At 47.6% G+C, this 24343-nt stretch overlaps 4 protein-coding genes across 5 annotated transcripts; all 4 read right to left on the bottom strand.

Moving 5' to 3' along the window:
• Positions 1-107: 107 nt before the first annotated feature.
• Positions 108-7604, bottom strand: LOC112902636 (probable alkaline/neutral invertase F). Its single transcript, XM_025971756.1, has 5 exons — positions 7527-7604; positions 3490-3938; positions 2719-3153; positions 1537-2092; positions 108-722 (listed from the first exon to the last, which is right to left on the bottom strand). Exons 2-5 carry the CDS (start codon positions 3895-3897, stop codon positions 421-423), a joined length of 1701 nt encoding a protein of 566 aa, XP_025827541.1. The 5' UTR covers positions 3898-3938; positions 7527-7604; the 3' UTR covers positions 108-420.
• Positions 7605-11267: 3663 nt separating this feature from the next.
• Positions 11268-15755, bottom strand: LOC112880116 (RNA-binding KH domain-containing protein PEPPER-like). Of its 2 annotated transcripts, XM_025944605.1 has the most exons (7): positions 15281-15755; positions 14106-14361; positions 13230-13378; positions 12926-13135; positions 12660-12770; positions 12307-12492; positions 11268-11666 (listed from the first exon to the last, which is right to left on the bottom strand). In XM_025944605.1, exons 1-7 carry the CDS (start codon positions 15698-15700, stop codon positions 11454-11456), a joined length of 1545 nt encoding a protein of 514 aa, XP_025800390.1. In that variant the 5' UTR covers positions 15701-15755; the 3' UTR covers positions 11268-11453. The 2 variants fall into 2 exon arrangements, with proteins under 2 accessions (XP_025800390.1, XP_025800400.1); XM_025944615.1 differs by lacking the exon at positions 12660-12770.
• Positions 15756-16945: 1190 nt separating this feature from the next.
• On the bottom strand, positions 16946-19280 carry LOC112879010 (cyclin-P4-1-like). Its single transcript, XM_025943325.1, has 2 exons — positions 18669-19280; positions 16946-17587 (listed from the first exon to the last, which is right to left on the bottom strand). The coding sequence occupies exons 1-2, from the start codon at positions 19040-19042 to the stop codon at positions 17221-17223; spliced, it is 741 nt and encodes a 246-aa protein (XP_025799110.1). The 5' UTR covers positions 19043-19280; the 3' UTR covers positions 16946-17220.
• A 147-nt stretch (positions 19281-19427) lies between these two features.
• LOC112879009 (bax inhibitor 1) lies at positions 19428-22913 on the bottom strand. The gene is made up of 6 exons (XM_025943324.1): positions 22655-22913; positions 21608-21751; positions 21377-21468; positions 20176-20362; positions 19932-20087; positions 19428-19821 (listed from the first exon to the last, which is right to left on the bottom strand). Exons 1-6 carry the CDS (start codon positions 22763-22765, stop codon positions 19768-19770), a joined length of 744 nt encoding a protein of 247 aa, XP_025799109.1. The 5' UTR covers positions 22766-22913; the 3' UTR covers positions 19428-19767.
• Positions 22914-24343: the final 1430 nt, after the last annotated feature.

Here is a 24343-nt window from a genome sequence, read left to right as displayed (position 1 = left end):
TCTCTGCCAAATGAAAATCCATCCGCACGGCAAGGACACGAGGCAAGCGTGGCGAGGATTAAGCAGCAACGGGAATTCAACCAACCACTGCAAAATTCGTTTCCACCAGCTAGAGTTCTGCATCCGGATTGCAAGCCTCAGCTACCAAAATCCCCACCAGTTTACATGTCTAGCGAATGGATGCGTGCATCAACCGCAGCAGAACCAGGAGCACCTACTTACATTCTTGTATATCCTCATCCTGCCACCAACATCTCTACGTAACATAACTATGTCTACGTGTGCCAATGCACAGCACATGAACAGCGTATGCATCCTCTCCTTCACTATCCTCGGTCAGAATCAGAAGGAACGAAACCTGAGACTGTGACTGTAATCGCAGTCTCGGCGTGGGCAAGAAGGCGTATGCCGCGGCGGGGGTCACGGACAGGAGTTGGAGCGCTTGAGGCAGGGCGCCCGGGAGCGGGAGTGGCCGTCGTCCTCCAGCGCGATGATCCGCAGGTGGGAGGGGTCGTCCAGGAGCATCTTGGCCACCAGGTAGCCAGCCACGGACCACGTCTGGTACTTGCGCGCCTGCTTCCCCACGTACCGCCCCGCCTTGCCGTCGTAGTACTCGGGGAACTCGTCCTTCGCCAGCCGCCGTTCCATCAGCTCCATCGCCCTCCTCGCCAGGTGCGGGCGCCCCAGCTTCACGCTCACCGCCACCAGCAGCCACAGCAACACTGCACAGGCACACGTATATGCAAAGGGGATTAAACAAACAGATGAAGAAAGCATGCCGCATAAAGAGGAAGCTGTTGCAGGGTGAATAATGTACACTAATGATATCAATTGAACAAACAAAAATGTCTCTCATATTTACAAACTGTTCTGATCGACGATAGCCTTCAGTTTCTACATACTATCTGTTTTGCCAGAGTAGATTACACATGTACACATATGCTAACCCAAAGATGGAATTCCTGTAGACAAATCAAGCTCATATTGTTAAAATAAAGATCAGATCGACAAATAACCAATTTGAAATTGAATTCCCAAGTCCCTAAACCACAGAATTAATAACGACTCTCAGGACCACCACCAGCAGCCAGAGTAGCAGATTAATAAGCAGGACAAACAGAAGATGCAAGCATGCCCTGTAAAAAGGATGTTGATGCAAGGTCAAGAATGTACAGATATCAATTTGCAAAAAAAAAAAAAGCTGTTTATATTCACAAACTCTAGGATGTACAGCTTGCTGTATCTGCATATATACACTATCTTTTGATCTTTTCTACCAGAAGTACGTCAGTAGATTATGCAAGTAAAGATTTACTAAACCCAAAGATGAAGTTCATATAGGCAAATCAAGCTAATATTGCTCTCAATCTCCAAACCAAAAGATCGACAAATAACAAATCTCGTACGTTCATAAGATTTGAAATGTAACTACTTATTACTCCCTAAACCATATAATGCTTAACAAACTAATATGACTGTTAAGATGTTCAATAACACAGTCCAGTGCTATATATCGAGTTACCAAAGCACCCTAACCTGGCCATGAGCCTCCATTGTGGTAGCTCCACCTGGTGTTCTTTGGGTCGCATCCAGTGACTATCTGCCATTCCTGATTTTCCATTGCAGGGTAACAGATCTTGAGTGGCATCTCTCCGATGAGTTCTTCCCAGCGCTCCTCCACAAGATCCAGTATAGCTTCAGCCTGTTCCCCAGTTGCTAATGATGACAGAATTGCAATGAAGTTGCCCAGGCAAAACCAGCGGAAATCCATCCTCGCAGGACTAACATTGCCAATGAAGTACCCACCACGGCTAGGCATGAAGTCAAATATCCAATCAGGTATTGATTCAGGTATCACATTGAACTTGTTCAAAGCTGTCTGCGAGTACTCTTCAGTCTTGTACCGGTATATGTCATTGAGTCTTTGGAAATCAAGCCAATAGTAGCTGTGCAGATGGTAGCTCAAAGCTTGGATTCTTTTGGTGATGTGGTTCACAAAGTCAGCATCAGAATCTTGTTTCAACATACTTAGGGCACATCTCATAGCCATGAAAAAGAGAGCCTGGATTTCAATTGGATAGCCATATATACCCTGCAAGGATTCAGTCAATAGTTCAGTAAACAAGATACAGGATAAAACATGGACAAACTTTCAAGAAAAGCACTAATAACTTGCCATCCCAAGATCAAGGGCATTAAACTGATTCCCTACAGGATGAATATGTAGTAATTAGGTAACAAACCACAGGGAATTAAGATAAACTACTTGCAGCCTACTAAGTATGTTCAATAAGAACAAAGCATAGGTTCAAATTGAAAGGAAACTAGCACATAAATCGAGAAGCCAAAGAATTTGATGACATGTTGACTATACACAAAGTACACTGATGTTGTTCACAACTATATAGCATTCCAAAACCTATGCACTATTTTGTAGCATTATTAATGTCCACAACTCTCTTGTGTTTCAGATTTTTGGTCCTGATCTTAGCAGTTAGAAAACCATCCTACAAGTGATTCCTTTTATAAAACTCATATGGACACCTCCGAAGTATCAATACATTATTGGACGGGCAAACCAGTTTCAATTCTGATTCATATTGGACTTGAAAGGATACAGTGTAACGGTAAGATTCTAGAAAACCTGAGAAAACAGGCACGAGGCGTATTGCCAACAATAACAATGAAAGACAGAAGTAGTTGGATATGAGCTCCTACCATTCTTCGGTCTATCATGGAGCAGCCATCGGCACAAAGCAAGGCTGGAGAAGTATCACACCCCTCTGAGAGACACAGCCTGAGAATAAGGTGCATGGCCCTTTGGCAGTTAGGGCTTTCAGCCAGAGAATTGTCCCCTGTCCATCTGGTGTAAGCACGAAGAAGAATAATCCACCATAAGCCAGAATCTACTGGAGCAACCCTCCCGATGGCAGTTTCGCCAAAATCAGCTAGTAAACTTTCCGTCTTCAGGTTAGGGTTGCAATGGTGCACCTTAAAGCTTGCAGGCATCACACCCTGACCAAGCTTAAAGAGGTCAACCATCTTCTCTCTTGACTGAAGGTGGGCAGTTTCTACCAGAAAATTCTTTACTATCAAGTGTTCTCCTTTCATCAGAAAAGCCAAGGCACTAGGAATGAAATCCCTCATGAAAACCTGGCGCAGGGTATGATAAAATTTATAAATTATTGCTGATTGTATTGTATGGCTAGGTACAAAGAGATGGATTAATTCAAGCATTAGAGTTATCAAGGACACTTTTTTGAAGGAAGCCAATAGTTGTCCACATAAATATACTCTCCATTAGGGAATTTTGGGACAACCATTTTCGATAAAACTGGATGCAAAATAAGCAGCAAGAGATCATAACTATGAAGAAGATGCAGATTTTGAGAACAGAATATAATAGTGTACAGCATGGTACAAAAGATAGCGAAAATCTTCAAAATAGACTACACTATCAATGCTTGAACTGGAAACAGAAAAGGTCACCTGGTCATAGTTGAGTGCCGCTCCTTGAGACTTATCTATTGCAGCAACAGTCCCAATTGGCTGGCCTCTGAAGTAAACTATTGACCTTTTAAGGGCTTCCCAAGCAGCATCTGCAATAGCACGCCTGTGTGATGCATTAGCGTCTGTAGGGGTTTCTTCATGGAGTGAGCACTGTGATCCTGCTCCTGGGCTTTTGGAGACCTCAAGGGTCTGGAGCAGACGACGAGGTTGCAAATCATTGAGTTCCATGTCAGATAAGGTCACAACACATGATCTGTGCCGCTCAATGTGGTGCATCCTTGTCCTTCTCTCAAGTTTTGGCGAATCATGGTTAGCATCATCTGCCAGTTCTGTGATCTTACTCTCTGGTATCTTTAACTTGGAAGGAGGTTCAGCACAAAGTACCATCTTTCTTGTTCACTAGTTTCCGAAAGAGAAAGCTCTAGTTGCTAGAAATGGCAAACATAGGAGTTAGCATATGCATAACTAGTTTCAAAATCTCGAAAATTAAAGCACTACATAAGACCAAGTGACATTCTAATGTTGTCCCAAAACATAGAAAAAGAGGTGACGGGGGTGAATATCACGGGTACCCCAAAGTGTGGTCCTTAGGGGACTAACCACGGATTAGCTTTCCCAACCGTGCAGCTCAGCCTAACCGGGCCGTCATGCGGCCGCGGACGGCCCGCCGGCTGAAGGAACATTGATGGCCCAATAACAGGCCCAGACGCGGGACACGAGCCGCCTCGCCCGACCACCGGGAGTTAGGTTACGCCTCGCCCGACCCCAAGGGTGTGGACCCGATCTCGCCCGACCCCTATGGGGAGGGGTCCGCCTCGCCCGACCTCGAGGACACAAACTCAGCCGTGCCCGCCTCAGGGACGTGGGGCCCTTGGGGTCCCATGGGAGTGAAAGGTCGCATCGGAGGTCAAACCTCTAATGTAGGGACAAGCAAGGGCACGCCTCGATGTGACCCCCGGAGGTGACAGGCCATGACGGCGAGCTCCCGCCGCCCGCCAAGCCGGGGCTTAAGCCGCAAAACACGCCGAGGGCTCATGCCGCCTGTCCTGTCGGAGCGCACGTCATCCACCACGACGGGGGCTCGCGCCACCAGACTCGCCAGGGGCCCATGCCGCCTGTCTTGTTGGAGCGCACGTCGCCCACCACGCCGGGAAGCGGCGCAGGGACACCCCTATCATCATCTACAGGGCCAACGGGGCCCACACGCAAGGAAGAGGAGCAGCGGGATCCCGGGGACCCTCCTTTTCCTCTCTCTCTCTCTCTCTCATGTATTCGACCTCTTCCCCTTGACTTATAAAAGGGAAGGGGAGGCCCCCCGCATGGGGGACGGGAGACACAGACACACACTCACACGGACACTTCGCCACTAGAGACTTGGGAGCTCGTTCCCTCTCTCAACCGTTTGTAAAGTACACGAGCAGCTCGAACTGGACGTAGGGACATTCTGCCCGAACCATTATAAACCCTTGTGTCTACTTTGCACACCATCCGAGCCAGACGCGCAAACACAAATTTACTAGTCGACGATCCGAAACACCGACAAGAGGAGTCTGTTATGTCGCTAGTTCTTGACACTTGAAATGGATATAACTATACATGGAGAACATTTCTACAATTCTACTGAAAACAATCAGAAAGCATAACATGCACACATGATTTAGGCAAAAGAAAATAGGAACTACCGATAACTTTGTGATATATTTTAACAACCCCCATGCATTAGCTTTCTTCTTTACTAGATAAACCACATAAAGTACAATTGGAAGGTATCTGGCCATGTATGCCTGGACGAAAGGAAGCTCATGCAAATATAATCTATGTACTGCAAGGAAATTGCATATATTCTCATAGTACGATTCTCGTGAAGAACATTGAAGCCAATACAACTAATTTTTTACTTAATGCTGAAGCCGACACAACATGCTAGTATGCTACTGCAGTACTATTAACTCTTGTTAATACATTCTGACATTCAGAAATTTCAATGGGTAGATTATTCCTATTCCATAAAGAATGATCAGCTACTGAATACGTGATAGAACTTCCATGCTCAAACTTGTTGTACCTAGATCCTCCACTAGGAGGAACATCACGTCCTCCATGCTAATGCTACAAAAACCAGTATATCTTGGTAATACGAATCTAGGGCCAAGATATAAGAACATGACATTATATTTGGATTTAATTATCATCATGCAAACCTTGAAAACACGGGAAAACAGTCCTCCTAACAAATTAGAACCAAATTTAAAATAACATTACAAGCAATTCACTCGAATAAAACATTCACACCTACATATAAACAAAAATCAAGTAGTGCTCATACAATTTCAATGGCAAATGCAGCCTACTCTCCAATTCCATATAGACTGATCACTGATCAGTTAATGAAACAGTACACAACTTCCATGCCCAAAATTGTTACACCTAGGTCCTCACATGGGTGAAAAAAGACCTGCGAGCTGTTGCTACAAGAACCACTATATCTTGGTCGTGCACTCTAGGGCCAATACAGAAGAACACGATGTTGCATTTATATATAATTATCAGTATGCAAACCTCAGGCAAACATGGAAGGACAGCACACTGAACCCATTTGACCAAATTTAGAATAGTACTTACAAGCAAATTCAATCAGATAAATTTAAATGGCAAATCCACTCAGAGATTTAAATGGCAAATGCAGCTTACTCTCCTATCTCATAAAGACTGATCAGTTACTAAACATTAGATAACATCCATGCCCAATATTATTACACCTAGCTCCTCACATGGGGAAAAGGACCTTAAGCTGTTGCTACAACAAGAGTATATCTTGGTCAGACGGCCCTAGGGCCAGAAAATAAGAACACGAAGTTGCATTTGGATCTAATTAAGTAATTATCATTATGCAAACCTCAGGCAAACACCGAAGGACATCACAGTTAACCTGTTTGACGAAATTTACAATAACACTACAAGCAAATTCAACCAGATGAAACATGTACAGCTGCATAAAAGTAAACAGTCATTGAGTCAATCCACCTTCACCCATCCAAACCGTGACTACCGACCTTTGACATGAAGTCCTATACTGGGAAATGGCGAACCAAAATTTGCAGCAGAACAACCACTAGACCTCCCTGTAATCTCAGCCGATAATAATCCAAAATAACCACAAATTTACGCGTGGGATTTCAAACCAGCAGATACCACACCAACAATATTTGGGGGAAAAAACGAGCGGGTAGGCAACTGAATTTCGATCGAAACCAAGCGATGTCCTAGCACGCAACAATCGCACAATCGAATCTCCGTACCGCGACTGAGAACCCAACAAAACAACAGGATAGCTTCCCCCCGGAATCCGATCAAAGCAGCAATCGAAAATCACAAATAAACACCCGCAAAATTGGGATGCTGCTCGAACCAAAAAAAAACGCCCACACGTTTGAAGGGGGATTCAAAATGTTCCTTCAAAACAGAGGGGCCAAAACATCCTCAGAAAAGGTTTCCCGACGAATCGCCAGACGCCGCTGATTAATTTGGAAGTAGACAGCCGCAGGTGCGGCTCGGTAAGGACGAGAGCCGCACCTCCTACAGCCCGCTCCGCTTCGGGAAGGAAGCTCGATCGAGCTTCCAGAAGCTTCTCCCGTCTGTTCCCACCAACATTTCTGGAAAGTCACCGCAAACAAAAAAAAAAGTAACAAAACAAATAGCGGAAAATTCCTGGAAAAAGGGTCTCCCAACGAATCGCTAGTCGCCACAGATTTTGGAGCAAAGAGGCACTCCTAGAGCCCGCTTCGCTTCGAGAAGGAGTCTCGATCGAGCTTCTAGAAAGCTTCCCCTGCGATTTCCCACCCGCATTCAAGGAAACCACCACAAAACCTCACCGCAAAACCCCACCCAAAAAATACCCCAAACGAGAAAGTCAGAAGTGGAACGGCACGGCACGGCTCGGATTCGGAGGCGGACAGAGGCAGGACGATTAGGGGCGAGCGAGCAGGGAGAACGGGCGGAGAGATGGAGCCTCTCACCTTGAGCTTCTTGCCTTCTTCCTCCAGAGACCTCCCGAGTGGTTGAGGCCTCGAGGGAGGGAGGAGGGAAGAGAGGCGGAGCGAGTGGGGGAAAAGGCGGTGCGGCGGGGTCGTGTGTATTTATATCAGGTCGCTTCTGCCATACCTTCGGAACAGCTTAGCTTCTGGAATAGCTTACCGGAAGCTGTACTAGAGAAATTTTTTCTTTCAAGTAATTTTTTCAATGAAGCATCCCGTGAAGCTAGAAATAGATTATATTACGTAGGAGCGTCTTCACCTTTTCTATCCACTTATAAAGCTTGTTTCGCCAAACAATTTAGCTTGTTTCCTCAAATAATTTTCAAAATAGCTTCAGCTTCATTAGAGAAGCTGCTTTCAGAAGTTATTTTACGAAAAGCTTAAGTCATACGAAATAGGATCTAAATAGGTTGTAAGAAATCCTGATGCACCTGTCGCGCTCCGCAAGCGAGAGTCTGCACTTTGGTGGTGCATTCTGTGGTGTGCCGCCAATACTGCCACGTACCAATATACTCTCGTATAATATGGTGAACTTGTCATTTCAATTTATGGTTTAAATGTTAAATTTGAAATATAACTAATATGATTATATAACATATTATTTTTTGAATATTAGAAAATAAATTCGCTTCATCCTCTTTATGAAGTAGGAATCAATCCACCTGTATCGGGTAAACACCACTGGTACCCAAGTGTGGTCATTAAGGGTCAAAGCCCATATCAGCCGCCAAGCGGATCGGTCCGACTGGGCCAAGCGAGCAGCCGGCGCCAGCCCGCTAACGGGCAAGGAACGTCCCGACCTAGGGCATCACAACACCAGACACGTGGCGCCCTCCCGACCCATCACGCCAGGAAGGGGGCCGGGAGGACCAAGTCAATCCCCGAGAGAGCCCGATCGCGGAATTGCTTGGGGAAGGCACGGGGAAGCATTAACTTTCCAAGATCCGACAAGACAGCTTTGCAAAATCCTCCCTCGACAGCCGGGGTAGGGATGCTGCCTATGTACCGAAGGACCAGCGAGGCGTCTCGGGTCCGACAAGCCATCATGATGCCACGACCAGCGCCCACGCCGGCTGCGGAGTCCCTCCGATAGAGGGATGTGATGGAGCGTGCCCGATCAGCCTCCGCCATCAGGCATAAGGGTGGTAGGTCCGCTGAGCTAGCGGCCTCACCACGAAGCGGGTGGCCACGGCTACCGGGGCTCCTCGACCTCCTGATCAGCAGGAGGAGGCCGGGAGCAGTAGGCCTCGTGGGAGGTACGCCCCCTGCACATCCGGAAGGCGGACAGAAAGGATGAAGGCGCCATCACCTGTCGGGGTAGTGGCGAGCGGGATCCAGGACGTGCAAGGCGGCGCCGCGAACCGGGAGGACAAGACTTGACTTCAGCGCGTGGCGGAGCACGATCAGACGCGGGGCCTAGACGAGACACGTGTAGGATAGCCAACCTCAGGAGGAGAGATAGCCCATCTCTCATGCATTGTAGCCCAGCCCACCACAGATATAAGGCGGAGCTGAGCCTTCTCTCTTCTCTCTCATGATCTCACAACAGCACACAACCGCACAGACCGCTTGCAAGTGCTCCGTTGTAAGCATCCAACATTGGAACATAAAGATTAAGAAGAACACCACCCCATACTGGACGTAGGGTGATCGCTCGAACCAGCCTAAATCCTTGCCTTCGATTGTTAGCCATTGAATCATTAAAAAGTGCGGCGTAAATTACTAGCCGGTGGTCGAAACACCGACACCGCCCTAATAGTAGCATCAAGCTACAAGATCTGAACTTATTAACTTATTGTGTGATGTAATAATGTATTCATGCAACGTTGAACAACTGAGTCTTATTCTAGAGTTGGGTCGCATCCTTTTGTTTTTCTTAATAGGATTTTCTCAAGGTGTGAGTTTTTATCTACTAAAGTTTTTAATGAGTTAGCCAAAAACCTACATTCTCTAAACAGCTCAATAATATTTAAAATTTGGATATCATATCTTATATGATAAGGACATGCCACTCATGCATACGAATCATGGTTGGCGCATAGCATGGAGAAAAAGGACTCCAGCAAGGGCGTCCAAGTCAAAAAGAAGGCTCGAGCCTGATTCAATTCGAGTCGCCAAGCTGTTTGTCTAAAGCAATTCAAGTTCGAACCCACCTCAAAGTTTAGGAGGCATCCAGATAGCAAATCCACTCAAACAAATTATCCCATAAAGACTGATCAGTTACTAAGCATTAGACAACATCCATGCCCAAAATTATTACACCTAACTCCTGACATGGGGAAAAGGACCTTAAGCTGTTGCTAAAACAAGAGTATATCTTGGTCACACGACCCTAGGGCCAAAAAAAAAAAAGAACACGAGGTTGCATCTGGATCTAATTAAGTAATTATCATTATGCAAAAATTAGGCAAACACCTAAGGACATCACAGTTAACCTGTTTGACCAAATTTACGATAACACTACAAGAAAATTCAATCAGATGAAACATGTTCAGCTGCATAAAAGTAAAGAGTCGTTGAGTCCATCCACCTTCATCCATCCAAACCGTTACGGCCGACCTTTGACATGAATTCCTAAACTGGAAAATCGCGAACCAAAAATTGCAGCAGAACAACCACCAAACCTCCCTGTAACCTCAGCCGATAATAATCCAAAAATAACCACAAATTTACGCGTGGGATTTCAAACCAGCAGATACCACACCAACGATAGTTGGGGAAAAAACGAGCGGGTAGGCAACTGAATTTCGATCGAAACCAAGCGCTTCCTAGCACGCAACAATCGCGTGTGATCGAATCCCCGTACCGCGACTGAGAACCCAACAAAACAACAGGATAGTTTCCTCCGGAATCTGATCAAAGCTGCTCGAACAAAAAAAAACGCCGACACGATTGAACAAAAAAAAAACAACAGGACGAGAGCCGCACCTCCTACAGCCTGCTCAGTTCGAGAAGAAACAAGCTCCCCTCCCAAGTTCCCACCAGCATTTCCGGAAATCAACCGCAAACAAAAAGAAGAAGGGTCTCCCAACGAATCGCTGGTCGCCACAGATTTTGGAGCAGAGAGGCGTAGGGTGCGGTTCGATATGGCCACGAACCGCACCTCCTAGAGCCCGCTCCGTTTCGAGGAGGCGGCTCGATCGAGCTCCTAGAAGTATCCCCAGCTTTTCCCACCCACATTCCCGGAAACCACCGCAAAACCACCCAAAAACTAACCCAACGAGAAGGTCGGGCGGAGCCGGAGCGAGAGGGAAAAAGGTGGTGCGGCGACCTCCGTCCGTCTCCCTGTCGTCCCCCCTTCCTCACTCTCTCGCACGCACGCGGTAAGTGGCAGCGTTGGCCTGGATGGACGGGGTCTGGTTCTGACGGCCTGGGCTTTGGGCCCTGAACCCCGCTGTACGCTTAACGTGGATGCTAAAACGTTGCCACATTTTGTTCCGTTGAAGCAACACGGATACGGCTATTGTGAACACCTCGTGATCCAGGGCAGTACATTTGATTCCTTCCGCTGTAAAAATGCTCATCTCTACGACTTTCTCCTATTCACGGCGCTTTTGTTCCTGAAGTGAACATGATCGACGAAGAAGGGCAATGGTCGATGCATGCGCGTACTCTCGGTTCGTCGGCATGAGCACGCGCACGGCGCACATCGTCCGCGCTGTTTCGTTGCCCGTGGCTGTCCAATCTGTCTATATGAAGCAAGCATGAAACCATACGGAGGCTCTAGGTTCTTTCCTCAGCTAATCATGCTGTCATAATATGCTGAGATTAATAAGTGAGTGTAGCAAGTATATAAGCGCCAATACTTCTCTAGACTGAACATAGTACAGATTAATTAGCTAGCTTGGTCAGGTGAGCATGATCTAGACTCTAGGCGTAGGGAGCGCAGCCTCTGTGATCATGGGCGGTTCATCTTCGTGGTGCCATGGCAGCTAGTCCCGGCTTGTTGCAACGCCGTGTGGTAGGGGGGAGTGCAGCCACCTCGGCCCAGTGTGCGGGGAGTTCAGCAGCAGCGCGCCAGCATGAGGGGAGGAGCTCGGCAGCCGTGGCCCAGCTTCGGCGTGCGTCGCGGTAACAGATCCTGGGTGGCGGCGGCGGCTCCCTGTTGCCTGAAAGAACCTCCTGCAACAAGTACAATGATGAGCAGTGCATTCATCGGCACACGGTTACAACATCATTTGGACAAATTCGACGGGGTGTGACTGGGCAATTCGTCTGTATAAAGATAATCTTAAGTTTGTATGTACATGGTAGTCGTATTTATTCACAGGCACATGTCATCTTCGTCGCTTTGAACTTTAGAAACAGTTCCATTGTCCATAATTAGAGAGTATTTTTCCAGTTTCATGGTTATCTATAAGGTGTCGTGCGTCAGATACCAGATAGGAGGCAGGAATTCTGAGGTTTCGCTAGTTGGGAACAGGTTGAAACCATCAAGCAGTTAAATAAGACTTTTGACAGGAATAAGATGGATAGATTTCTCCAATCCCTTCCATGCCTTTCAGGAGGAAATCAACTAGCTTAGGCACTTTGTGTTCATTCCAATAGAACTAAATGTAAGACGCACGATTTCGAAAAGGATGCAACAAGCACGTGCTATCTCAAAACTTGTCATTACGAACTAAGCTTAACCCAGCAACTCACTATATAAGCGTAGTTCTTGGAATCCAACAGCGCTACAATATCCATATAGCATCCTAGATTAACTCAGCAACCAAGTACAAGACCAGAATGCAAGAGGGATATATAGAATGTAGGTAACCTGTAAAACTTGATATGCAGTTTGAACTTGCGAAGGACTGCCTTTGATCATAACTAGAACCTCTTCGGGATAATCTCCAATTTCCTCAAGAATCACAACTGCTCCACTAGCAGAACGGATAAATTCAATGTTTTCTCCCCTCGCGCCAATTATCTCTTCAGCATGTGGCAGCGGGATCTTCATTGTCTGTGTAATGTGAAAGCCAAAATGTTATGTAACAGCAAGGTCTGAAGAAGTGTGACTGTTAAGATTAAATTCAAAAGAAACTGGGCATAATAGGTGAAATTTTGACCTAAATAGACAAACAAGAATACAAAATATTTCAGGTGTAGCTACAGGGTACAGCATAAGACCTGTGTTATTAACTGATCAGTTGGTTGGCTGAGATCTGGAGAGTACTGGTTATGAAAAGATGGATCGCATCCATATAAGAATCTACTGCCTTTTGGTTTAGCATGACCCGGCTGATCATAGAACAAAAAAAAATAGAAAAATCAAATGCAAAGAAGACTGGGTTTGACAGTGGAAATCCGAATGAAATCAGGTGAGCAAGCTGCCAAAACATTTACGCTGTAGCTAGTAGCTACTAGGTACAGACTATACTGGTTTAGCATAAGACCTGTGCCATCAAGGAATCAGTTGCATGGATGATATCTGATGAGTAAGGATCACAGAAAGATGGATCATGACCCCAGAACGGTCTACTGCTTATTGGGGTACCATAACCTCGCTGATCATATAACCAAAAATCCTGGTTCACTTCAAGATGATAAGCATCAATAAATTGATTTTCTTTAGAAGTGTCCTGTGGCTGAGCTACTTCTTGGTTCTGCAATGAGCAAAACAAACATCGATTGCATTAAATATTACAAGATGCTAAAATATTTATGCAAAAGAGAGCAGGCAGAATATACGATGATTACCTTCCTTTCAAATAGATGAAGCACACCATGATCAACTAGGAACTTCCGGAGAAGTCCGAGCACTGATTTTAGGGCACTGTGAACCTTGACAGAAACCCCATATATCTCCACAATGCTTTCATCCAGTGCCTCAAAATTCAATAGCTCATCTAGAATAAAAGATGGAGCAGAAAATGTTTACATATGAATTCTGGATATTTATATCAACATAAAACTTGGTTGCAATTGAAAGAAGAAGATTTCCTCGAGCATGGAATTCAAATTCAGCCCTCTGTCACAAGACTTCACCAGATAATAAACCAGCATCTAAAACTAGGGTTTGAAATTTTTTTGGTATACTGATTAGTATCTACCAACAAAATTTAGTATTCCGTACACAACCAAATCAAACAAGAGGCCAGTAAAAATCCTTTTTCTTTCCAATTTTCATTCCTGGAACAGGAGATATGTGAATAGAGCTAGTGCAAGCTTTGACAAGGTTGGTAGTACTTTTCCTAATAAGAAGCCAGGTGCTATAAGAAGCTACTAAAAAAAGGACAGCAAATTGTATGAAGCCTTAACAGCGCATAACAAAACCGCAAATTGTGGGTGCGTGTAATTTAGAAAAGGTCAGAACAAGAAACAAAAGCGCCCTGGATGTCTTGAATCAGAAGCTGAAAAGGCAAATGGTGAAGCATGTAAATTTTAGAAAAAAAATAATTAAGGGAAAGACGTTGGGCTGCAAGTCACATTCAGTGGCTATATTCCAATAATGAAGGTGACAAAAAGAAAACAGCAAATCAATACTAATTGGATTGCACATATCACCATTTAACCTACCACTAATGCACACAGCCTTTAATTGAACAACTTTGATGAAGATACTTAGCAACATACCTTCATCTATAATCCTTATCATAGCACCAATACTTTCTTGGATTGACTTAATTGTAACTCCTTGCGTGCCAATTAAGTGGACAGCTTGTGCAGCTGGAACCAATAATCTAACGGAACAAATGTCTGGTGCAGAAGCAGATAAAGTTCCATCAGAATTGATCTCTTCTATCCTGTTTATATGCTTGAAGATCTTAATTGCAGCATTCATCGCAGGTGGTAACTCTGCTTCAACTTCTTCCGTTGCAGATACCAAAACCTAAAGAAAGGGAAGAAAACAAATAGAAGGGTATCACTACAACTGTCTTTTTTTTCTGGGGGCACAAATAACAGGTCTAGTGATGTCATTTTCAAATCCTGATATGTATCATACCACCTGTACATGTTACATTAGTTTTCTGCAATTTAATAAGACATTTAATCCAATGGTTGCAACAAAGTATGAGAATGAAACAGGAAATTGTACCAAGATCCGACATTTATATTAACAAAACATAGCTTTTCAGAGCAACTAGATCAAGACAACTCAGAATTCTACGAAACATTAATTGAGGTTTCCACAGTGGATCAAACCACATAATAACTGGTAAATAAACGAAGATGCAACAGTAACATGATTAATTACGCAATTATAGTATATCTAGCGAACACGTGTACGCAGTTTGATACAATTTAAAAATCCATTTCCTAACCGAGCCAAGGTTCAAAACTTGACACTGCTACTGATACCACCATCTCTTAGTCATAGGACACAAAATGATCGTCTCCAAAATGTAGTAGCACATTGCAGTGTAATACAAATTTTATTTTTTGAGGAAGTAGTGTAACGCAAAATTGAAGGGTCATGTTTCTGAAGTTCAGGAATAACTTTGAAATTCGTCCAACCAAAACCAGTGCTACACAGATGGCTGAACACACAAGGTATGGAATATGGTTAATATTTCTAGTGTTTACAATCAACAAGCACGATTCCCAGAGCTAGAGAGATCCAATTTCAAATTAAGCAATGGAACAAGCCGATCGAACAACACTTCGCCCTCTTGCTTCGCACATCAAACGAACTTGTACACTGCAAGATCGACACCACTGGCAAGTTCCAACCGCCCACAAATCATGACCCATAAAACCATAGCTCGACAACGAACCAAATTTTGCGGGGACAGGAACCGGAGTCTTACAATCCGGTCGGCGGCGGCGTGCGCGGCGTCGATGACGCGAACGCGGGCGCGGGTCTCGTCGCAGAGGCGCTTGATGGTGCTACCGCGGCGCCCGATGAGGCCGCCGACCTTTTCCGCGGGCACCAGCAGCCGGAACACGCTCGCGCCGGGCCACCCGGGCCACCGCGGCCTCGCCTCCTCCCCATCTCCCTTCTCCTCCTGCACCGCCATCCGCGCCGGCTGTAGCTCCGTCTCGGCCGCGGCGGGGAAAGGGTCCAGCGGCTCGAGCGCCGGGCGGTCCGCGTCCGGCTCCGGCTCCGAGTCGGAGGATGGGAACCACGGCTCCACCTCCTGCGGATCCTCCTCCTCCTCCTCCTCCTCCTCAACGCCACCTTCCGGAATGCCATCGATCGCAGCCTCCTCCTCCGGCGGCAGCGCCATGGCGGAGGATTTTCGTGACGCGGCGGAGCGAGGCGAGTGTGAGCAACCGCTGGTGGGGTTTTCGGGCTGGTGTGGTTGAGCCGCAGGACGAGAAGTTGAAGACTCGTAACTCGTGACTCGTCAGGACACGTGTCAACTGGTGGTTAGCTCACCTGGTTTCCTTATTTTGAGAATGATCAGAATATTGATACGTACTCCCTCCGTTATAAATTGAAATTCGTTTTGATAAATTTTTTATTATATATTTAAGAACAATGTATATCTAAATACATAGTAAAATCTATGTATCTAGATTTGTTAAAACAACCTATAATTCGGAACGGAGGGAGTAGTAGTAATTTGATGGACAACACCTATTAAACATATTAATAAGAGAAAAATAAGACGCTTATTATATGAAAAGTATTTTTTCTACATTGTATTGTACAAGTATTTATTAAGTCAAGTCGTAGGTGAATGTCATGAGGTGTAGATTTGGTTGCTCTTAGAGCTTCTCTATTTATGATCATTTCTCAACCTTGGTTTTAACATAATTTAATAATCTTGAGTTCAAATTTGTCATAGAACTACTCAAGATTTAGTTGCAGCGGCATCTCAGCAATGGGCGCTAATGGCTAAGGTGTTTTTTACCCAGGTACATGGGTGACGGTCTAGTCTACGGATTGACGGTCACTAGAGTGTGCTTGCTTGTCTTCTATTGAATTAGTCTGTGTGCGTTTCGGCAGAGGCCAAAAAATTTTAAGTATGGTTGTACCACCTTGACATAACAGGGCTTGAAATTAATAAAATTTCTCTTTTCAAAAAAAAAATAGAACTTGATTGAAACATGTGGACATGAGAGTATTAGAGCACTAAGACAGTAAGAATATTGTTGGTTTTAAGCAGCACAGGTCGGTTACTATCCAATGAGTTAGGTTGGATTGGAATAGAGACATCACAATACATTTTGATAGTGCGACAGAGGAGATGGTCGTGGTTAGAAAAGAAACGACACAACTTCGTTGCATACGGGTAAGGAGATTCAAGGTTGAAGGCCAACTCTGAATTATATCAAACCCGTATTGCAAATTCTATCGAACCATGATCGAGTGTCAGATGCATCAACTGATTCTGTTCTATAAAAATCCTGCTATTTTCAGTGATCTACCTCTGAGTTATCTTTTAGTCTAACATTTGTTTCTAAACTAGTACTTAGTTTGTTCTAACTGTCGTACTAGAATAGAATGGGAGTAGAACAACGCCTCGTACTAACCAAGTCCAGAATTTTTGTAAAAAAAATGCTGTACTCACGAGCTCATCAAGCCCCCGTTCTCGTGCGATCGCTTTTGCACTCGCATGTTTACACACCGGCGGGACACCGAGTACAACTGCCCTAGACCGGCCACGACACGAACTCAACCCAATCAACAGCGAACACAAGGCATGTCGTGGCAGCTCACCAAGAAAAAAAAATCAATCGGAAACGAAGCCCTCCTAGGACAGGAACCAACAAATTAAATTAAATGAAAAGAATCGTGCCGTCATCGGGCGATCATCTCCACGGCCGCTCTCGGGACGACGACGGGCACTCCGCCGGCGGCGGCCCTGCCCCCGACCCCGGCCTGATCGCGAACGGCAGTGGCCGCACCGTCCTTGGCCTTTCTAATCAGCAGCAGCGCGGCCTGGTGGTCGCGGCGCTCGGCCTCGTCCTCCTCGTCGGCGGCGGCGGGAGCCGGCGGCGGCGGCGGCACGAGCATCTCGCCCTCGAGCGCGGCGCAGTACCGCGCGAAGGTGTCGGGCGTGACGTTGAGGCGGAAGCGCAGCGCGAAGAGGAGCTCCAGCTCCAGCCCGTTCATCTCCGCCACCTCCACGCCCCCCACCCGCGCGAAGTAGGCGTTGTTGAAGTGCCTGCCAAAAAAAAACACAGCTCAGATTCGTCAGTGGTTTCATCCAAAAAAAAAAAGATTCGTCAGCGGTCGCGATCATGAAATAATCATTCGCATTCCTGGAAATGTTGGAGTGTTTCTTGTTCCGGTAGGTGAGCAATCGGGTTCGGAGTTGGAGGTGGGAGAGGAACAGCCTAGCGAGCGACGAGCTGGACGTGCCAACAGACCAAGGCACCTACCGCGAACTACCGGCTGCTGCATTGCATATGCCTCCTCCTGATTGCATTGTAGCACCATACATCAGACAAACATGGCTGGATCTTCGGCAGTTGGAGCAGCATCAGCATGCACCCGAGGTGAACTGATGGTCTGAACGAATGAAGAGGGAGATGTTGGTTGATGTATGCATGGTTGTGTGCTCCAGCTCAGTTGGCAGCTCCCAAGACGTCAGCTGAGCTATTGGATATACAGCGGATATAGGATAACGCCACATGAGTAAGCTGCGCTGAACGGCTGAATTAGGTAGGCGGTGGAAGGCAGCGGTGCCACGCCCTGTCAGACTCCATGGCTCGCGCTGCCGTGCCACGACTCTGATCGGCAACAGCTAAGCCACCAGCACTACAGATTTGACCTGCCTTTCCCGGCCGGCACACACGGGGTGAAGGGATACGGCTCTGCTGCTCTGTATTCCACGGCATCAACTTGTTTGCCGCGCGCAGGCAGAGCAGCAGCACCGATCGGTGGTTGTTTATTTGGCGGGAAATGAGTATCCAGGTTAATGCAGGCTACCGACACTGATGAATTTAGTCAACTCTGGCATGTACGTACAGGCGTGGAGTGTCAACTCCTCCCGTGCGCCTAGCTGGAATCAGTTGCTTAGTTACTCTGCATGTCAAGTTACTACTATTACTATAGGCACAGCCCCATTGCTGCTGATGTAGCTTAGTAATTCTTTTTTTTTTCGGTGCCAACCAGGAGCGGGAAATCAGTGGTTTGCCGCCGCGGAATGCAAGCTGATTAGCAGCGAAGACGAGAGTACTAGTCATCAATGGAGAGAGACCAAATGGCCAGAGTGGGACTGCGGCGAAGAATGGGCTACTCACATGTCGTCCATGAACTTGGCGGCGACCATGACGGCGGTGATGAGCAGGCGGTGCACGCTGTACGAGTCGACGCCGACCACCGCGGCCCCCGCCTCCTCATCCTCCTCCCCGTCCAGCGGGCGCTGCGCGAGGCGGTCGAGGTAGACGTAGGCGACGACGAAGCACGCGGGGCTGCACCCCGCGTACCGGTAGATCCGCTCCGCGTACCGCCGCACGGGGATCGCCGGCAGGGCCTTGCCCCGGAACGCCGATGGCGGCGACGACGACGGAGCGGGAGCGGCGCCTCCGTCGCCGCGCTCGGCTGCGCGCTCCAGCAGCCCCGCCAGGACGGACACCGCCCGGGGCACGCGCGCGCCGCCCTTCCTCGGCTCCATGCCGCCGGCGTGGCGCGGCGCGTGGTGGTGGTGGGCTCAGCTGGTGGCCAGGGGAGGCCGTGACGGCCGGGAAATAAAAGGCGAGGTTGGTGGGGGGTGACTGGTGGCGTGCTGGCAGAGCGACCCTCCGCTGTTGGTTTGCCGCCTGCGTGCTCGCGGAGGCGTAAACTTGGGGAGGGCGCCTTTGGTTCGGTGAGGCAGCACCGACCGCCACCGACCGACGAGGTGAAAGAAAAGGCTGGTGGACGGTTCGGTGGCATCATCTCGTCGCTGCAGCTTGAGGCGTAGTTTCAACCACCACCCAGAAAATGGATCAAAATTAAGTACGACTCGATTCTAAGCATACGCAAGGACTGAACAAAACACAGGATGGGGTTCGGGGAACTGTGCAACGTCAACATTTACATTGCAATTTCTTCAAGAGTTTGTTTTCAGGCTCGGAGAACGCCAGCATTCAGTAAGCACAGGCAGAAACATCCGAGTCGTTTGTAGCGCACCCATATATATGGCCACATGCAAAGCTTCAGCAAACTTCACACGAGATTCACAAAAGAACTAACAAACTAAGAGAGAATCCAATGAACACTTTGTTGCCACCACAGCACCCAGTTGTGTGGCAGCTCCGTTCCATCCTCAAACGCACATGTAGTAGACTACTAGTAGTAGTGGTAGTAGTGCTACTTGTAGCAGTGGCTTCTAAGTGCAGAGGGGGTACCAGCTAGCGCTCACGACCTCTTCTTCCTCTTCTTGTCCTCCGACTTGTCAGCTGCGTTCTTGAGCTGCACCAGCAAATTGAAGCGCTCCTCGTCAGCACACACAGTTTTCACACACTGCAGCAATCCGGCCACTAACAAATCGAGGTAATAATCAGGCAACCCGAAAGGCTCACCATGATGACGAGGATGCGGACGAGGACAGCCACGAAGTCGGTGAAGAGGGTGAGGGCGTGCTTGATGTAGTCCATGTCGCCGTGGTGGGCCCTCTCGATGATCTCCTGCGTGTCGTACACCATGTACCCCAGGAAGATCAGAAGCCCAAAGTAAACCTGCAAGGTTGAGTTGACAAAACCACACCATCACAGGTTAACTACTCCTCTTCCGGTCATCAAAACACTTGTCAAATGGCTCACTAACCTCAAACATGAAGCTGCCAGTGGAGTGGCCAAAGATGGAGGCGGCGAACTGCAGCCAGAGCAGGATGGAGAGGCCAGAAGAGAGCAGCCCACCAAGGTAGAGGTACTCCCGGCGCTTGGCGACGATGGCAGCGCAGGAGAAGCACGCGAAGGCAATAGCAGTCCCAACAAATGCTGTCACCAGGATGCTGTCAAACACAACAGAAGCAAACGTCAGTAAACAGATTTTTAAGATCTACTTTGCTTATGATGGTGAGCAGAAATAGAACTAACATTAAGGTTCTAGAGAACAACAAATTCATGGCTCTGAGTATGCACGAATTTAGCACAGAATACAGCATAAGAAAGCTCAGTTCATCATGCTAACATAGTTGAAATAAAGTAGGAGCACTGCACTCTACCAGCATAAACAAAAAGGCCCAAGCCCTGCACAGGACACCATCATACGCTAATCAGAATTCCAAGCCATCTCAGCATGTTACAGGTGGCTAGCAATATTATAGGTGTTTAAGGAAACGCTAATGGAAAGCGAGCCTATGTAGTAGCATTTTTCTAAACAGTCAGAACCAAAATATCTTCAGAAAATTGTTCGATGCTTATTATTCAATCTATATGCCAATAATTCAGTTGCTTTTTCTTGAGCATCTTTTGACGAACAGGGTGAAACATGCATAGGAAAAGGCACACCGAGGGCAAAATCAATTCTGCAACAAGGTGAAGAAATCTTGCACCCTCATAGCAAGGGAACGTAAACTATGAATTAACTCGTGATAACATCATGCAAGACGTACTCAAAACAGCAACTGTCAGCAAACAACTTAAAATTCTTATCCCCACAAGAAAAAGATTATCATGAGGAAAAATGCTACTAGTCCAACTGCCATGCAAAATTCTGCTACTCTGACGTCGACATGGGTTAAATGAATAAATGTCCTCGCGAAGGCAGAACATAACCAGACGGTGATTGACAAAGAGACACGTAAACCATTGGCATCCAATATGTCCTAGTCAGTACTGACATATTGCCAATCACCATCACCTAATTGTTCAGGTATATCATTTACTATAACTATGCCGACTAGTAGGTCCTACTAATCCACTCATGCATGATCAAACAAAGTGGACTTGAATGTATTTGATTAAGCGGTAACCCACAGCAGCAGGCAATTTCCGAGACAACTGCTAGGTAAGTTCCTTATTACCTTGGGTCAAAGTCTACAGCCAGCTTGATCAGAGGTCCAACCGACGCCCCTTCCAGAAGGGCAGCCGCCATCAGCAGTCCATACCTCTTCCTCTGCACACACGCACACACAGGGCAAAGCACCACAAAAGTCAGCGCGATTGACATTTTCCGATGTCAAATTTCTCGCGAACTTCTACAGCGCGATGGAGCAATCAGGTTATCAAGGTCAACTGACGAAGGAGAGACGAACCTCCTCGTAGACAGGCACCGAGAAGAGCCAGGCGATGCTGCCGACGCAGCCGAGCATGGTCAGCATCCCGCCGATGTTCCAGGAGACGTGCAGGTAAGCGCCTACCGCCGACGAGGCCAGCGCCACGCAGAGGGTGAGGTAAACCTGCAGGGGACCAACCAGCCAACGGTCAGAATCAAATCAGATTACCACCGTTGGAACAAAGCCTGATATCAGACAGTGGCACGATCGCACGATACGTGAGGCGCATAAACATGTAACCGAAATGTAATACGAATGGAAATGGAATCAACTTGCTAAAATATTTTAATCGAATTATATTCTTAATTAATGACGAATCAAGCGGTGGGAATCGCAGTAGTTCCCCACCCAACGAATAAAAGCGAGGATCTGTGCGCATCCCAGATTCCCATTAGCTTACGGTAAGAACAACACGCCAACTGCAGGTCATGATAAAGAAGATGTTTACACATGAATTCCACTAGAAATTAAATCCCCACGAAACCAACAAGTAAAAATAAATCCCCACGAGACCAACAAGTAAAAATAAAGGCTAATCGCGTGAATCCCACACATTCTAACAATTTAGTCCGAAAAATGTTTAGCTGCGCGTATCGCATTCGCACTCCATGGGTGAATCCCAGCAACGGCCCTAAAACAATTGAACCCGACAAATTTGATTCATCTGGACAAATCGAACCCGGGAGGCGTAGACGGGATCGTCTAAACCATCGGGCGCAGAAATCGAACCAGGGGGCGCAAGCCAGCCTGGAACAGAAGAGCAAACTTGGCGGTTACGAAGAATCGAGCCCCATCTGAACCAAATTCCCCCAAACAGCCGTCAGATCGTCAGATTAACGCCCCGAAACCACGAGAGCGCCCGAATCCGTAGCCGCATTCCACCCCGCAAAAGCCCTAGGGATCACCCGGTGGTACACACCCAGCACGCAGCCCGCCGCACGAAGAGAAAAACGCGCGAACTTAAAATCCAGGGAGGGAAAAAGGAAGAGAAGGAGAGGGAGGGAGGGCGGAGGCCCGGAGACGTACGAGCTTGAGGTGGGTCTGGACGGCGGGGGTGATCTGGCGGAAGTTCTTGAGCGAGTCGTGGCCCCAGCCGGCGCCGTACGCCGCCGACGAGGACGAGTAGAAGGCGTCCATCTCCCTCGCTCCGCCGATGCCTCCCTCTCTTGACGCGAAACGAATCGGATCGGGGCCTCGCCTCGCACGCAAAGCCTGACTTGTGCTCTCTCCCCCGGCCCGCAGCTGCCTCTTTTGTTCGGTTCGAGTCGCGAGGTGTTCGTGGGTTTCGGAATGCGGAGGGGGAGGCCGGGGGCGTGTTTATATACAGGGTGGTGCCCCGGTGGGGGGCGAAGGAAGGAAGCGCCGCGGCACCGCGCGAGTAGTTTTCGGGAAGGCGCACGAGAGGCGCCCGTGCGCCGCGACCGTCCCAGAAGTTTCCGTCACGTACAGCCGCCCCGCCACGCTGGCCTGGAGTACCACCCTTTGGTCGCGTCGCATCAGTAATTTCCAAATGCAGTACAGACAGCAGTAACATTCTTGGTTTGTGGTTGGCCGTCTGAGAACACCATTATTTTCGCGTGGCCAGATTATCAAAGAGGCTCAACTATGACGATGATCCACATTTCGAATCCTCAGTCCTACACGGTTATTCATTTTTGTTTGACCCGGTTACGAACGTAGCAATTGATTATAGCCATCGCCCGTCGGATTCGTGTTTCTTTGGCGTTAAGAAAGGAGACCTGACGCCTACTTGCATTGCGCGTGATGAGGCGGTGATGCGAACTGTCGGGCCAGGACGAATGCCGCCCCTCCACGTGGCGGAGCCGGCACGGCCGGGCACGGGGTGCAGCCGTGGAGCAGAGCTGGAGAGGCTTCGCGAGCCCGAGGGCCTCTGCGCGCCCCCCCCCCCCCCCCCCCCCCACGGTGGCTGCTGCTGTTGGCAGGCGGGCCCCGGGAACCCTGCCTCGCCTTCCAGAAACGAACCGGTCCCACCAGCAGCCCGTGGGCCGTGCCGGGGTTTATCCATCCCGTGCGCTTTTCGGAGTCGCCTCGACCCCTTTGGAACTTTCCCGTATCCGGCCCGACGCGAGTTTATTTGGACCCGCAGATTTTTTTCACCCGCTACCGACTACGAGTGCGCGTAAGGAAAACGTATGCGCGTGCGAACTAAAGTTTGAACTTTTTCTGCAAGCATAATTCAGGAGAATCGAGTAGGGTGCATTGATCGGGACAGATTGGAACTTGGAACGAAGGAGCAGATCTATAATTTGGAGTAGTACAGAAGCTTTAGTAGTAACCTCCTTAATAATATTTTTCTTTTACCATGAGAGGAGACATTATTGTCAAGCTTTGAATTTTCCTTTTAGTTACGGGAACACGCAGTATGCAGGGGCTCGTTTTCGATTTTCTGAAAAAGGATCGGACGTCAAAGCTGCAAATTAAAGGTAGATAAATACAAAGCCCAGCAACGTTTAGTCGTCGTACGTGCAACAGGTCTGCTGCGTGCTTTTGCATGTCAAAATCACGACGTATACGTGCACGATCATGGAGGCAAGATGATGCATGTGGGCGTCGATGGAAATGAAATGATGTGGAACTTGCGCGAGCGAATATGCTTTTCCAGAAATATATACCTATCATGTGGAATTACTTCCTCTGATCCAATATATAAAAAAGTTACTAACATTTATATCTCCAAATAGATTTAGTATGAAA

Source organism: Panicum hallii, chromosome 1, assembly GCF_002211085.1.
Source record: "Panicum hallii strain FIL2 chromosome 1, PHallii_v3.1, whole genome shotgun sequence".
NCBI lineage: Eukaryota > Viridiplantae > Streptophyta > Magnoliopsida > Poales > Poaceae > Panicum > Panicum hallii.
Note: the sequence above shows the minus strand (reverse complement) of the source record. Positions and strands in the feature narration are given on the sequence as shown.

What these genes read in the sequence shown, in the direction of transcription:
- LOC112902636 (XM_025971756.1), bottom strand. Translation starts at nt 3,897, where the DNA reads ATGGTACTTTGTGCTGAACCTCCTTCCAAGTTAAAGATACCAGAGAGT. An exon ending in CGGCACTCAACTATGACCAG is followed by an intron (nt 3,154 to 3,489) that starts GTGACCTTTTCT and finishes ACCCTGCGCCAG; the next exon opens with GTTTTCATGAGGGATTTCAT. An exon ending in CCATGATAGACCGAAGAATG is followed by an intron (nt 2,093 to 2,718) that starts GTAGGAGCTCAT and finishes GAATCCTTGCAG; the next exon opens with GGTATATATGGCTATCCAAT.
- LOC112880116 (XM_025944605.1), bottom strand. Translation starts at nt 15,700, where the DNA reads ATGGCGCTGCCGCCGGAGGAGGAGGCTGCGATCGATGGCATTCCGGAA. An exon ending in GATAAGGATTATAGATGAAG is followed by an intron (nt 13,379 to 14,105) that starts GTATGTTGCTAA and finishes CTTTTATTCTAG; the next exon opens with ATGAGCTATTGAATTTTGAG. An exon ending in CTGATCAGTTAATAACACAG is followed by an intron (nt 12,493 to 12,659) that starts GTCTTATGCTGT and finishes CACATTACACAG; the next exon opens with ACAATGAAGATCCCGCTGCC.
- LOC112879010 (XM_025943325.1), bottom strand. Translation starts at nt 19,042, where the DNA reads ATGGAGCCGAGGAAGGGCGGCGCGCGCGTGCCCCGGGCGGTGTCCGTC. An exon ending in GCCAAGTTCATGGACGACAT is followed by an intron (nt 17,588 to 18,668) that starts GTGAGTAGCCCA and finishes TTTTTTTGGCAG; the next exon opens with GCACTTCAACAACGCCTACT.
- LOC112879009 (XM_025943324.1), bottom strand. Translation starts at nt 22,765, where the DNA reads ATGGACGCCTTCTACTCGTCCTCGTCGGCGGCGTACGGCGCCGGCTGG. An exon ending in GCTGTAGACTTTGACCCAAG is followed by an intron (nt 20,363 to 21,376) that starts GTAATAAGGAAC and finishes TGTGTTTGACAG; the next exon opens with CATCCTGGTGACAGCATTTG. An exon ending in CTGGCAGCTTCATGTTTGAG is followed by an intron (nt 20,088 to 20,175) that starts GTTAGTGAGCCA and finishes TCAACCTTGCAG; the next exon opens with GTTTACTTTGGGCTTCTGAT.